The sequence below is a fragment of the Gavia stellata genome, chromosome 3 (assembly GCF_030936135.1).
Source record: "Gavia stellata isolate bGavSte3 chromosome 3, bGavSte3.hap2, whole genome shotgun sequence".
NCBI classification, from domain to species: Eukaryota; Metazoa; Chordata; class Aves; order Gaviiformes; family Gaviidae; genus Gavia; species Gavia stellata.
Window position 1 is genome coordinate 29,919,728 of NC_082596.1, and position 13,664 is coordinate 29,933,391.

General features: G+C 37.7%; 1 protein-coding gene across 1 annotated transcript in view; it reads left to right on the forward strand.

Moving 5' to 3' along the window:
• Positions 1–13,664, forward strand: part of CNGB3 (cyclic nucleotide gated channel subunit beta 3) — a 69,278-nt gene that overhangs the window by 29,427 nt on the left and 26,187 nt on the right. The window contains exons 4-9 of the mRNA XM_059815616.1: positions 4,686–4,840; positions 6,299–6,484; positions 7,046–7,254; positions 9,143–9,193; positions 12,164–12,250; positions 13,537–13,601. Coding sequence (XP_059671599.1) covers positions 4,686–4,840; positions 6,299–6,484; positions 7,046–7,254; positions 9,143–9,193; positions 12,164–12,250; positions 13,537–13,601 — 753 coding nt within the window. The remainder of the gene's footprint in view (positions 1–4,685; positions 4,841–6,298; positions 6,485–7,045; positions 7,255–9,142; positions 9,194–12,163; positions 12,251–13,536; positions 13,602–13,664) is intronic.

Here is a 13,664-nt window from a genome sequence, read left to right on the forward strand (position 1 = left end):
GTCCTACTTTTAATCTTCTAAATCCCATGTCCTATCAAACATCATTAGCACGCTACTACATTTTGTACCAACATCATTAAAGAAAATATTAAAGCTTACTCCTAAAACTCCATAAGCTTCCTGTGCAGGTAAAGGAGAAGGATAGGCTCCTTTCGCAGGGAATTCAGAGCAGAAACCTGTATCTTACTAGTTCTGAACCTCTCCTCAGAGAAGCCTTCTATTGACTATAAAGGGAGCATAATGAGAATAGCTGAAGTTAGCTTTCTGGAATACACCTGTTCCTGTACCAAGCAGATGACTAACATTATTTTCTGTTACAGAGAAACATTAGGTTTCCTAGTCTTTTAGGGTGTGTAAGCTTAGACTTGGAACTGGGGACAGATAGAGGTTTCTGGTTTCTATAACATTTCCCATACTGGGATTGTCAGCACAAATTGAAGATGTGTTTTTGAATCAATACCCTTCATGATGCCTAGAACTACATTTTTCTGTCTCACTGAAATCTTTCTCAGCTATACAGTCATGTTTTGTGGACATTTGTATAGCTATGCATTGTCATATCCTTCTGAAAATTGGTGATTTGAATTAGTGATTCTCCATAATTTTTTCAAGACAACAAATTATTTTTTCAAGACACAGGTTGTAAATATGATCATAAATCATAATGTCAGTGCTCAATAAAAGCATTAAAAGTTCTATTGCAAGATCAAGAATTTTATTTCCAGGTAGATAGGAGAAAGTTTCTTAAGTGCTGCAAAAAGAAGGGTTATAACTGAAATCAGCAAAAAGTGGTATGGATTTTCTTCAGGCAGCAACATACATTTATGAATTACATTTTCTCAGGGGTCACCTGGTAGATAAAAGATGGAGTTGAACTCAGGTATTTGGTGTTCATGGCCAAAAAGCAAGAAAGAACTCTAGATTGCAACTTAGAAAAGGGTAAACTTGATTTATTCTGAAATAAGTTATTACATTTCTTGATGCCTGTTTTGTTTGAACTCTTAACAAAGAAAACTTCAAAGCCACAGTACTTAATAGATGTTACATGTTATATACGTTAGCACACTCAACACAGTATTTCCATGGCCTGTTCTTTCAAAGCCATTTTCTTCCACTATGCTATAGGTGTCTAAATCTTTTCTCTTATCATGGGGAGAATTAAGGTACTGTAATTTTATTCACTAAACAAACAAGTTAAAACCTACAAGTTAAAAACATAAAACCTACATACTAAAAACATACGAAAATTACATTATTATTATTATACTTTTATTGTTACATATTTTGCTATTGTTAAACACAATATGTTTGAGGTAGTAACAAAACTGTGTGCATAGTACATGAGTTGTGGTCCTGACTTTTTAATTTCCTAGGCCATGTGAAACTATTACTTCTGCGGGGAATAAACATTTCTGCTCTGTAAAGGACTATATGGTATAATAAGTAATATAGACGGAGGCCTATTGTAACATATTGCACAAAGGTCAGAGATAACTTTGCTTGAAGAATAATATATCAGCTTAGAGACAAATCCTAGCACTCCGCATAGCTCAACACAGGAAACCGAAGGCAAAGTATTTTTCTGCCCACATAAGCAGTGTGTTAGTAGGGAGCAGATTTACCTCCAGCTGCAGATCTGCCCCTGTATGGCACAAACTCTTCAGCTATATAACACAGGCAGAGCCAAATGAGGAATTGATCGATATCCACAAGTCTGATCATCCTCTGAGAGCTTTCATACAGATCATAAAACCAAAAAGAGTCCGGTATGAAATCAATACAGTCTGTAAGTATAACTGTGAGGTGAGAATGAACATTATGCATTCAAAATGAGGCGTTATCTCCTTAACAGAGCGTGCTAAAAACGTAAGTCAAACTAACCTTTCTCACAGGCACAAGTTCTGAAAATCTGAGTAGTAGCAAACCAGAATCAGAAAACATTGCAATGTAGTACGATGGACAAATTAAAATTGTTAAATATCATCTCTTCAAAGAGAATTACCTTAGCAGGATGTCTGACGTGGAAAATATACTCTTGTTCCTGCTGGCTGTCATGTTCTGCTGGCAGCTATGTGTATGTATATGTATTCATATGTATATGAATTTATAAAACATATATTAAGAGTTAATAAAAAGTTGACCACATGAAAGAGAACACACATAGTGAATGAAACATCACCAAACAAAAAAGAGGAGAAAAAGAGGAAAGCACCTCAACTCTGCCGGGGAAATGATCTCAGGCCAGTTAGGAGGTGCTGGCCAGACCCTAATTTCCATCAAGAGTGCCACATGTGGTGAAAGGCACTGGTGTCACGCATTCATGGCAAAGCACCACCTAATGAACGGTCTTCATTAGCCAAGGCAATTTAAAGTGCACCTCCACATAAAGCACAGGTACAATACACATCTTCAAATTAGCAGTATTCAACACGTAGCCACCTCCATCTGTATTAACCAGAGAAAATTTAAAGTAAGCATTTCATTACTAGAAAATAATAGAGGAGGAGATAATGCAAACCAAATGAGAAGTAGAGCAAGGAAAATCAATTTCTCATCAACTGTGGGGCAAATAACTTTAAAGAAATTCACATAGTTTCTAATCAGTACGAAAAAACAACATGGTTCTTTTGGGCTACACTGCAATGATAAAGCACCAAATTTATGACAGAGGAGACTTTAACTTCTATTGGAAACACTGTGAAATAACAAGAAAACCCCATGCATCTTATAGCTTATCCCTAGAAAGCAGATAGAAGGGGCCTTTGGCATGACTCTTGTGATAAGCGTATTTTGCTGTAAGATAGCTAGTGCTCTGAGCAAATACAGCAACAGCAAAAAGTAAGAATTATTTTAAATTCTTTGCATAGGAGCTGAAAAACTAATTGTGACATGTTAGCTCAAAACAAGAAAGGATTTCATTACATTGCAGATGGCCTGAGTAAAGGGAATATGTGACACAAAAGGAACTGTGATGAGATTACAAAGTATTTCAGAGCTGTTTCATTAATCTCCTGTCTGGGGAGTTTTAAGAAATAGACACTATAGAAGACTTAAATTAGAGGAATGATAACCACATACTTCCATACTTCTGCTTCTTCTTCTTTTAACAGCTTATCTCCATTTTATCCAATGATTTTATTGCTGAAGGATTTTCACATCCTTAAATCATACTTCCTTGGGCACTGTGATATGTGTTGTGTCTCTAGAAAACTGTGCTTCTCAAAAAGCTACACACATCCCACTCTGGCACTTTCCTTTTTTAGTTACAGCTCCTTCTGTTAGGAACTTCAAAGTAGGTTTAGGTCTTGAGGAGACATGGTGTTTATTCAAAGATCACTTTGGAATGTTTTTAATTTCTTCCCTACTCAAGATGCTGTCATACCACTTTCCCTCTACTCATCTTTGGGAAGATCTTCTCAAGAATTTGGAAATTTCAGGCGTGCCTCACTCTTGGTCTGCTGCTTCTCTTGCTGTCACATCCACATCCCCATGGTATTTGGGACAGAGCTGAAAAACTGACAAGAAAGAAATAACTCTCTGCTGTACTCCCTGTATTGGGCATAGCTGGCAGGGTTTCGGTACAGGGATAGCAGTTGTGACCTGTGTGGGAGGAGGCATGGAGCTGCCCTGCGCCACTCACAGCCACTTCCAGCCGGCTCTGACACTGGTGTGTGACACCAGTTGAGAAATGTTGAGTGTAGGATACAGAAGAAATCCCATATCCTGGTCTCCACATAGAGGAAGTCCAAATGCACGGCCCACCTGCCAGCTGGGTGCTACTCCAAAACAGCCCCCGTTTGCATAATCAGACACTAGCAAGTAATTGAGGATGAAATTTCAAAAGAGTTGGTCAAGAAACACCTTCAGCTAGATTTTCTAATTGACTGCATAGTATGCATAGATCCTATTAAAAGCATTAGTTTCGGTGCAGAATGTGAGAGTGCGGGTGTTTGAAAACGGTCCTTAGGTTTGAAGAAATGCTGTGAGTGCCAAAATATCAACTCAGTGTTACTAGGACCCTGTGATTGTGAGGAAACATGCAGTGGGGAACTTCTTAGTGGAAACAGAAGAAGCTTCAGCAGGAACACCATTGTTTTGCTTCCGCTTGGTAAAACATGCATATTTTTACCTTGTATAAGCCAATATCTATTACAAAAATGAGATTAAATCAATTTTCCCAAGATCAGGAAGCATAAAGTAAGCATAGTCTCTCCTCCCCTACCTGCACATCACAGTCTTTAACTCAGTTATGTCCTGTCATCATTAGGATATTACCATATAATAATGAACACGTTTTTATGCACAGATGGTAAGAGCATGCCTTGTATCTTAGCAAATACACAGGATAAGCTCTAGGCCTTACATAGACACAGTAGAACCTGATGAAAAGTAGCAGTGGGAAGTCATTAGTGTAGTGGGCTACACAGAGCACAGGGTACAGGACCTCCTCTGCCTCAAATACCGTGTAGACTGCTGCACATAGGCAGCAAGATCAGTTGCCACAAGCAGGAAGCAAGAGCAGTTAACTTAGGTGTCCACTTACCATGAATTAAGTGATGTGAATAAGCACTGTGGCCAATAGAGATCCAGTCTTAATGTCCGACTTCTGCTCAGAAGTAGAATTAGCACTGTTTCCTTCCAGTGCTTTCCAGTACATTAAGCTTTTTTCCTTTTGTTTTAATTAGCACACAGAAGCCAGCACCTTCAAGTTTCCAAACAAATGAGTATGCTGATGCCCAGCTGCAAGAGCTTGTCAGAAAAATGCGGGAAAGGGCAACAGTCTATAAAGAAAAGCTGAAAGACCCAGTGCTGTCCTCCCCTGAAGGCAGTCCTACAGCTTGTAAGTGACTCCAAACATAGCCGTGCATTTGTTGAGTTTAAAGATGAAAATTATTTTGTGGGAACAGAAAACACTGTGACAAAATTTTCAAGTAAGTATAGCGCGTTTACCCACTGAAATCGATCAGTTTGTGCCCATTGAAGCCAATTTATCCTTAGCAGTCTACAGTAAACCGGGTCCTTATGTACGAGCTCACTTTGAACGGCACCACTAAAGAATTTGGGGAAAAGTCTTGGGCAGTGTCTAGAATCATCCCTGTCAGGCAGTTTTACGTATTTTAAAATAGCTCCCAGATATGTTTATTCATGGCAATGAATCTGAAACATATGAAGAAACATACATATCCTATGAGTAGATATTAGTCACTCTGAGATTAGATCTTCTCTGTAAAAGTAAGTAAAATTTTAGCTATGCCAGCAATCTTCCAGACACATTGAGGACTCTAAGCACCTGCTTCGAACAGAGTAAAGTCGACCAAAATTAATTAAAAATTTACTTTTGACAAAATATGAAACATAAAACAAATATGATATTTTTCCTCTTTAGAGGAAACTTTGACTTTTTTTTTTCCTTTTCACAAAGAATTGAGTGTGGTGATTTTATATTCTGTCATTTTTTTAGAAGCTGTTTATTGCTTACCTGTTTCTTAATAAGCTGGAAAAAATAGTGCCTGAAGTATTTTAAACTATACCAGCTGATAAAGAAATTAGGGTTTTTTTCCAAATTATTTCTTTGCTCATTTACCTCTTTTGTTCTCTTTGTAGAACTTACTTACAATCATTTATTTCCTAAATCATTATAGATCCAGTTTGCCAGTTTACTGATGAGACTGTGTATCCTACTCAGAGGTAAAGCCACCAGAATTAATGGGACAAATGTGTGGACAAAATTATCCAGCCCAAAGATGGAAGAACTGGGCTCAAAGGAGTGCCACAAGACTTTTGTAAGCCTAGAAAAATGCAAAACCATAGGCTTCCCATTAGTTTCACCTGCTGCATCTTACATGTCAGTTCTTGGGAGAGGGGAGAGATCAGCCCGTGGCACAGATGTCTTTTCTTATCTCCATCCTAATTGCATGCATTATTTGCAACAGTCATGTAAAGAGAAATGCCCAGTTGCATTAATGAATGCTGAATTATGAATTACCTTATTTCTGTCAGTCATTTATGGCATTAGTTGTGGGCACTGTCCAAGGAAATACAGTAATATATATACTGCACTCTGTAACTTGAAGTGCCCTGTTCTTGATAGAAGATGTACATTATTATATCAGTGGTGATTTTATTCTCCAGTCTGTTTTCTAATGCATTCAGTACCATAATGAATTGTAGCTTTAGTCACTGCCAAGTGGTTTTAGAAGAGTTTTTAACATAATGAGGTTCTTGTACATGTTAGAACAGGATGTAGTAATTGAGCCATTATTAAAATGTCACCCTTTGCATTATTCTATGTGGCTAGCACCGTCAAAGAAGAAGCCTCCACCCCCACCAAAAGAAGACAAAAAAGAAGAAAAGAAAGAGGACGCAGAAGCAAAGCCAGAGGAGGATCATTACTGTGATATGCTGTGCTGTAAATTCAAAAAACCTCCACTGAAAAAATACATGGAGTATCTGCAGCTACCAGACAGCATAGACTCATACACAGGTAAATTAAAAGCTATGCAATAGAATGGGGTAAAGGCGTATTGAAGTGACCTAGTATTACACAGTATCTGTGAGCCACCATAAGATCCACATTCCAGTTTGCAACTCGGAGAGACGCATAGATCCTGCCCTAAAGAACATTTATTCCAAACAGGGAAAAGACGTGAAAAGTGACAACAGTTGTAAAGATGATATGCATACCAACCACAATTAAAACCCAAGTCTTCTCATTCTTGTTCTAGACTGTCCCATTCATTAAGGCCAAATAATTCTTTTGTCAGTTATAACATACACCAGCAGCATGCAAAATGCATTGAGTTTCTTCAGATGCATTAAATTCTATGTGCTCTCATAAACTCATCTTTTTTCCCTTTTGCAAATTCTTTGTGTGACTCCTAGTTCCAACCTATATCACTTTAGCAGACTGTGCCATTGAAAAAGGGAGAAGGGTAGGTTGTTCTGGGCAGAACCATTCCCAGAGACTGCTGTAGAATAAATGAGTCTAAAAGAATGAGAAAAGATTCTAAGTTCATGCCTGTAAATTCAATGTTTTTTCTTTCAGATCGCCGTTACGTAGCATGGCTCATGCTTGTGACAGTTGCCTATAATTGGAATTGCTGGTTTATTCCCCTTCGGTTTGTGTTTCCATATCAAACCCCAAGTAATACAATATATTGGTTTACCATAGACATCATTTGTGATATTTGCTACCTGTGTGACTTACTGATTTTCCAGCCCCGAGTGCAATTTTTAAAAGGTGGAGATATAATAGTAAGTATTGCAAGTGGGATTTCCACAGGTAATAGTTGTGTGTTAAAATACATTATAGAAATTCCCTCTAATCTGACACCTTTTTCCTGCTATGTTAAATCTATGTAACTTTTTTCATTTATCAAAGGATACCTGTGTTCTTTTTCACTGACCTTCCATTATCCTATTTTGGAAGAAGGAAACATATCCATTGTCTGCATTCTTAAAAAAAGAAAAAACAGATTTGAAAGTAACAGATGAGAGCAGTCGGAACAGGCATAAAGCTCTTTCTCACCACAAGTAAATTGGTGCAGCTTCACTGGAATCAGTGATTATACGACTATGTACTCATATGTGTACGCATATATTTCTACGCTTGTGTGAAACTTTCAGCATTCTATTCACCTTGTGCAAGAATCATAGTTGAAGACAGTGCATATTCTGCTAGGGCTGGACAGGATATGCGTGTTTTGTTACAGGTTGTGAGATTGTGGGGTTTTTTGCCAAAATCAGAGCAAATCCCTGTAATTTCAGAATGTTTTGAAAATAATTTATTCAAGATATTTTATTTTGTGAAAATACGCACATTAAATTTTGCTTCTTGCTTCTATTTTTGTGTTATCTTTTTATAGAAAAATGCAAAATAAAACTCTAAGCAAGTATTTGAAAAAAGGTAAAAGCTTGCCCTTAACATATCAAAAGGGCATCTAGAACATTAACTTTTCTTTAAAATCTTCCCTACTTTTGATTTTTTAACTTCTTGCAGAAGAAAACTTAATGTGGAAAAAAATTAGTTTAGGTAACTTCAGTGTGACACTACTGTGCCCAACAGGCAGAAAATTCAGAATTATATATACTCAAATATAATTTGGAACTAGGTTTAGTTCAGTGCTTTTACATAAAATTTTACACATTGTGCATACAAGATATTACTGATACCTTTACAGAGGAATCTCAGATAAAACTGTGCAAATATAGTTTGGAGAGATATTAAATGCAGTGCAGTGTAATGCATTTTTCCATGTCAAGACATTCAGTAACTGACAATCTTGCCTAAATCCTACAAAACTCAAGTTTTATGAACAAGGTTAAAACTCTAAAGTAGGAAGCTTACCTTTTATTTCCCTTGAAGCTGTTTGTACAATTCATAGATTTTAGTATGTGAAGAGATCATCTACTGCCTGATCTTCTGCATTTAGTTTAACGCTTAAACTGATAATAGTGAAAAGTTGGCATGGAAATATCCTTAAGATTTTAGAGCTATTTTTAAAGTGTCCCTGGTATAAAAAGAGAAAGTATAGTAATAGATACATTTCTTTAGATATTTGTGATTACCCTTTCTTATTAAGGTATTAGCATCAGTTCCCATGGAGAGCAATTTAAAAATAAATAGCTAATCATTATTAATGAATGCAATGTTGATTATTATAATGATAATAATGCTAGCATGTTAATGCTAGCTTTCAAAGAGCTAATTTTGTACAGCACCATCAGAAAAGTTCTTTGCATTCTTCTTGGAACCACTGAAGTCAAATGGAGTTTTTGGCCTTGAAATTGAAGGGGTTTGGGTCAAGCACCAACTGGTACAGATGTCTTGAGAGGGAATATTTGTGGGAAAAATGTAACATACTTTGCTAGACCAACAGCCAGATTTTGAAAAAATCAGACAAACCCCAAACATGTTTTTTTCAAATAGGTCTAATAAAATCTGATCCAATGTAAACTGGTCTAATAAAAGCACTACTACTACCTACAGATATTTCTCCATTCATACTTTTAGGCCATCATTAATGTAATTGACATCATCCCTACTATGAGAAGAGAATTATTATTATTGTCGAGTAGCAGAGGCTCATTCTTGACATTCTGTTCTTGACTATGCCTTTTTGTCCTTTTGTTATCACTGTAGTCAGACAGAGTGGAAATGAAGAAATTCTACCACAGCTCTATGAAGTTTCGGGTAAGCAGATCCTGTGTTAATGATGTCAATACGTAAGTTCTGGCTGTAGAATTTCACAGGATTTTTTTCATTCACTGAAAATCACTGTTGGTTTAAGAACATCACCAGAAAACATTGGCTTGATGGCATGTTAGTACTCACCAGACAAAGATTGCCATCTTCATAGACAGTGTTTAACTGTAAAACAGAATAATTATAAATACAAATATAAATATTAATCCTGATTAAAAAAATAGTAAAATAGAATTAATAAAATTATCTGTTTTGATGAATTTGTGTGAGGTCATCCTCGCACACACTGAAAGACAATAGCACAGTTTGCCAGAGATTCATTAAACAAAATAAGAAGTCTTGAAGTTAGACAATAACTCTATTCAGTGAACTCTTATGCATGGTACTGAATAGGTCATCACTCACACGAGTAAACAAAAATTCAAACTAAGATTTTTGATGCTTATTGCACTTTGTAAAAACAAAGATGCATTTGATTTAGGAAAATGGTTCGTTTTGTTCCTAAAACTGGTTTTGCCAGCAGAGGATAGCTACTCTATTGAACTCCTGATACACATAGAATCATAGAATCATTAAGGTTGGAAAAGACCTTTAAGATCATCAATTCCAACCATTAACCTAACATTGCCAAGTCCACCACTAAACCATGTCCCTAAGCTACCTCATCTTTTAAACACCTCCAGGGATGGTGACTGAACCACTTCCCTGGGCAGCCTGTTCCAATGCCTGAGAACCCTTTCAGTGAAGAAGTTTTTTCCTAATATCCAATCTAAACCTCCCCTGGTGCAACTTGAGGCCATTTCCTCTTGTCCTATCACTTGTCACTTGGGAGAAGAGATCGACACCCACCTCTCTGCAACCTCCTTTCAGTAGCTGCAGAGAGCAAGAAGGTCTCCCCTCAGCCTCCTCTCCTCCAGACCAAATAACCCCAGTTCCCTCAGCCACCCCTCATAAGACACGTGCTCTAGGCCCTTCATTAGTTTCGTTGCCCTTCTTTGGACATGCTCCAGCATCTCAATGTCTTTCTTGTAGTGAGGGGCCCAAAACTAACAAAGTATTTGAGGTGCGGCCTCACCAGTGCCAAGTACAGGGGGACAATTGCTTCCCTAGTCCTGCTGGCCACACTGTTTCTGATGCAAGCCAGGATGCCGTTGGCCTTCTTGGCCACCTGGGCACACTGCTGGCTCACAGTCATTTGGCTGTCAACCAACACCTCCCCAGGTCCTTTTCTGCAGGGCAGCTTTCCAGCCACTCGTCCCCAAGTCTGTAATGTTGCATGGGGTTGTTGTGACCCAAGGGCAGGACCCGGCACTTGGCCTTGTGGACACTCACACAGTTGGCCTCAGCCCATCGATGCAGCCTGTCCAGATCCCTCTGCAGAGCCTTCCAACCCTCAAGCAGATTAACACACCCGCCCAACTTGGTGTCGTCTGCAAACTTACTGAGGGTGCACTCGATCCCCTCATCCAGATCATTGATAAAGATATTAAACAAAACTGACCCCAATACTGAGCCCTGGGGAACACCACTCATGACCAGCTGCCAACTGGGTTTAACTGCGTTCACCACAAGACTTTGGGTCCAGCCATCCAGCCAGTTTTTTACCCAGCGAAGAGTGCACCCGTCCAAGCCATAAGCAGTCAGTAATACAGCTCTGTGACAATAAGCCCACGTCTCTGAAGTCTCAGTTATTGCCCCCTCATCTTCTGTAAATACTTTTGCACCTGCCTTGTTTCAGAGTTAAATTTGTCTCAGTGGCTGTGGTATCACTACTTACATACTTGAGGTTAAGCTGTCCAAAAATGAAGGATACACACTGTACAGGCAAGTGAGCAGGACAGAGTCAAACTGAGAGCAAGAGAACTAAGTGGATATGCATAGTTTTATTTTAAGTTTACAGTTGCAGTATGTTTAGTGCTCTTGATTTCTGCAGAAACTACTGAGAGTTGAGTGTTCTCCCCACATGCAAGATATAGATATAGTCTGGGAATTTGTCATATGATTAAGTGCTAATTAACAGTTACTGATTTTAAAGCACTTCTGACTAAATTTTGCCTCCTATTAGACATGTGTTTGAGAGAGGGAGAGAGGCCATAAAAGGCTGTTTGTCCTCTATCAATTTTTTGGTTTGATCTGCTTTTTTCACATAGTTCAGGTATTGACTGCATCTTACTTGCAAGGAATAAAAGGTCTGTGCCACAGGCTAGTTGCTGCCAACACCGGTTTTGTGTCTCAGGGAAAAGGCATTTCTGATTACGGTGAGATGAAGCCTATAGTTCCACATCCCTCTTTTGTTCCCAAATGATATCAGCAACAGAGCAAGACATCACAGGATCCTTAAAAAGGCAAAGTCAAGTTTGCCATAGCTTTCCTTCTCTCCACAGAATCTCCATAGTGATATGGGAAGCAGAAGCATCCAAATATAACAAAAGACAGTATCTATTAAAAAAAACCACACCCAAACTTACCATCCTATGATGAATCTGTTATTTGGAACACATGGCTTCTGCAGGTTGCAAGCAAGAAGTCTACTTCATTGTGTTCCCCCAGATTGCTTTAGGCAGCCTTGTTTGAAAAGCCATAGGACTACTAAGAAGTGTTTGTGGAGTGCTTTCCCCACCTCCACTCACCAGCCACATACCTACCATTTTAGTCTTTTCAGAACTATAATTGAAATAACAGAATGTATTAGTAATCAAACATCTGAGATACTGTTAATAATACCCGTGAAACAGATTAAAACCTCAGGCACAGGGGACTTTAAAGCAGGGCAGAGGAAAGCTGTTGGTGTTTTCAAAGAGATAATCTTGCCTGCCAGTACTTTGGAAGTTACAGGCTTAGCATGCTGGATGTTCAAATATTATACTCAATCATGATTCAATCTAAGTAGCTTTTGACGGCAAGTAAATGCATTATGATTATTGTGAAGTTTAAACTGACCTCTCTGCTCTTCAACAGCTTGATGTGATATCAGTATTGCCGTTAGAAGTTTTATACTTCTTCTTTGGATTTAACCCAGCATTTAGAGCAAATAGGATGCTGAAGGTAAGATCTGTGTTAGTGATGGATGGCTAACCACACATAAATGTTTTCACAACCCAATGGAAAGTTGTTTATAATATTTAGGAATATGAAATTTAGAAATTGGAAAATATCTGCAGGATAAACTACAACATCAGTAAAGAAAGGAACCAAAAAGACAAGATATAATCTAGCCAAATGAAGCCCTCATTCTCTTATTTTTCTTCTGACTTTATTATTTCCTACTTTCAAAAGGTATTTTGTGATTAAGACTGCTTTGTTTCCATTATTTAAATTAGATTAATCTTAAATTTCCTGTTTAGTTTTCAAAGATCAAAAAAAATTAATTTAAGATCACTAATTAATGCCAATGTATTTTCCCCTCCTGTTGGAAATGTCAGGTGCTTAAAAGCAAGGGAGGGAATTTTAAGGACAACATAAATTATACACAGCATATTTAACAAGTGTAAACCCGCTTTTGTTATTGAGTCCAAAGACATCTGGAGTTGTGCAATGAAGGGGCTGAGAAGGGATTAGACAACAGCCTTCTCCCTTCATTTCCTGGTAATTAGCAGGCCACTCTGTGGCTAAATACATTCCCCTTCACACAAGCAATATGTTGACAAAGAATTGGCTTTCATTTAAAGTTGGAGGGGGAACAAGAACTCTGAGAATAAAATGAGGGTGCTCTTCAGTTTTCAACAAAACTTCAAAATTCCATAAATCAGAACCAAAATAATATAATGAAAAGTTAGACAGTACCTCATATTAGGCAAACAGACATGTACTGAACAAAAACAAAGAAAAAAGCTATATGCAAATATTAAGGGCTATCACTAAAGGTAAACTACAAATAATTAACAGGAGGAGTTCGATACAGCAGCAATTGTTACTGCATGATATCATCTAGTATGTGCTTGTTGATACATAAGCTAACTTACTGAGAATTAACTGGAAATTCAGAAAGAGTAAAAAGAGATTTTTATGTGTGTAATTCTCTCTGATAAAGTTGCCTAAGCAACTATGTATGTTTGAGGAGGTAGCAGTCATTCATCTGCAGCAGTCTGACCTAAAGAGCAAGGTTATTTCTATAATCAAATTAATGGGGCACTCAACACCCAAAACAATGTTTAACTCAATTTTCAGCTTTGCTTTGCAGTTCACCTTTTAGTTAAATGTTTAAAGAAAGACTACCAAAAAATCCGAAAAATTGTTTTCAAAATGTGTATGTGAACTAATGTCTGTACTATTAGAAAAAGATGTGTGGTGAGGAATAGTAATTGGATTACTTTCATTTGTTTTCCATTCAGCATAACACATTCTTTGAGTTTAATGATCGTTTGGAAGCTATTCTGGACAAAGCATACATCTACAGGTATGTGCTTATTAAACTCTTGTAGCATGCAAAGCCTGGCACGTAATGTATTTTGTATGATTT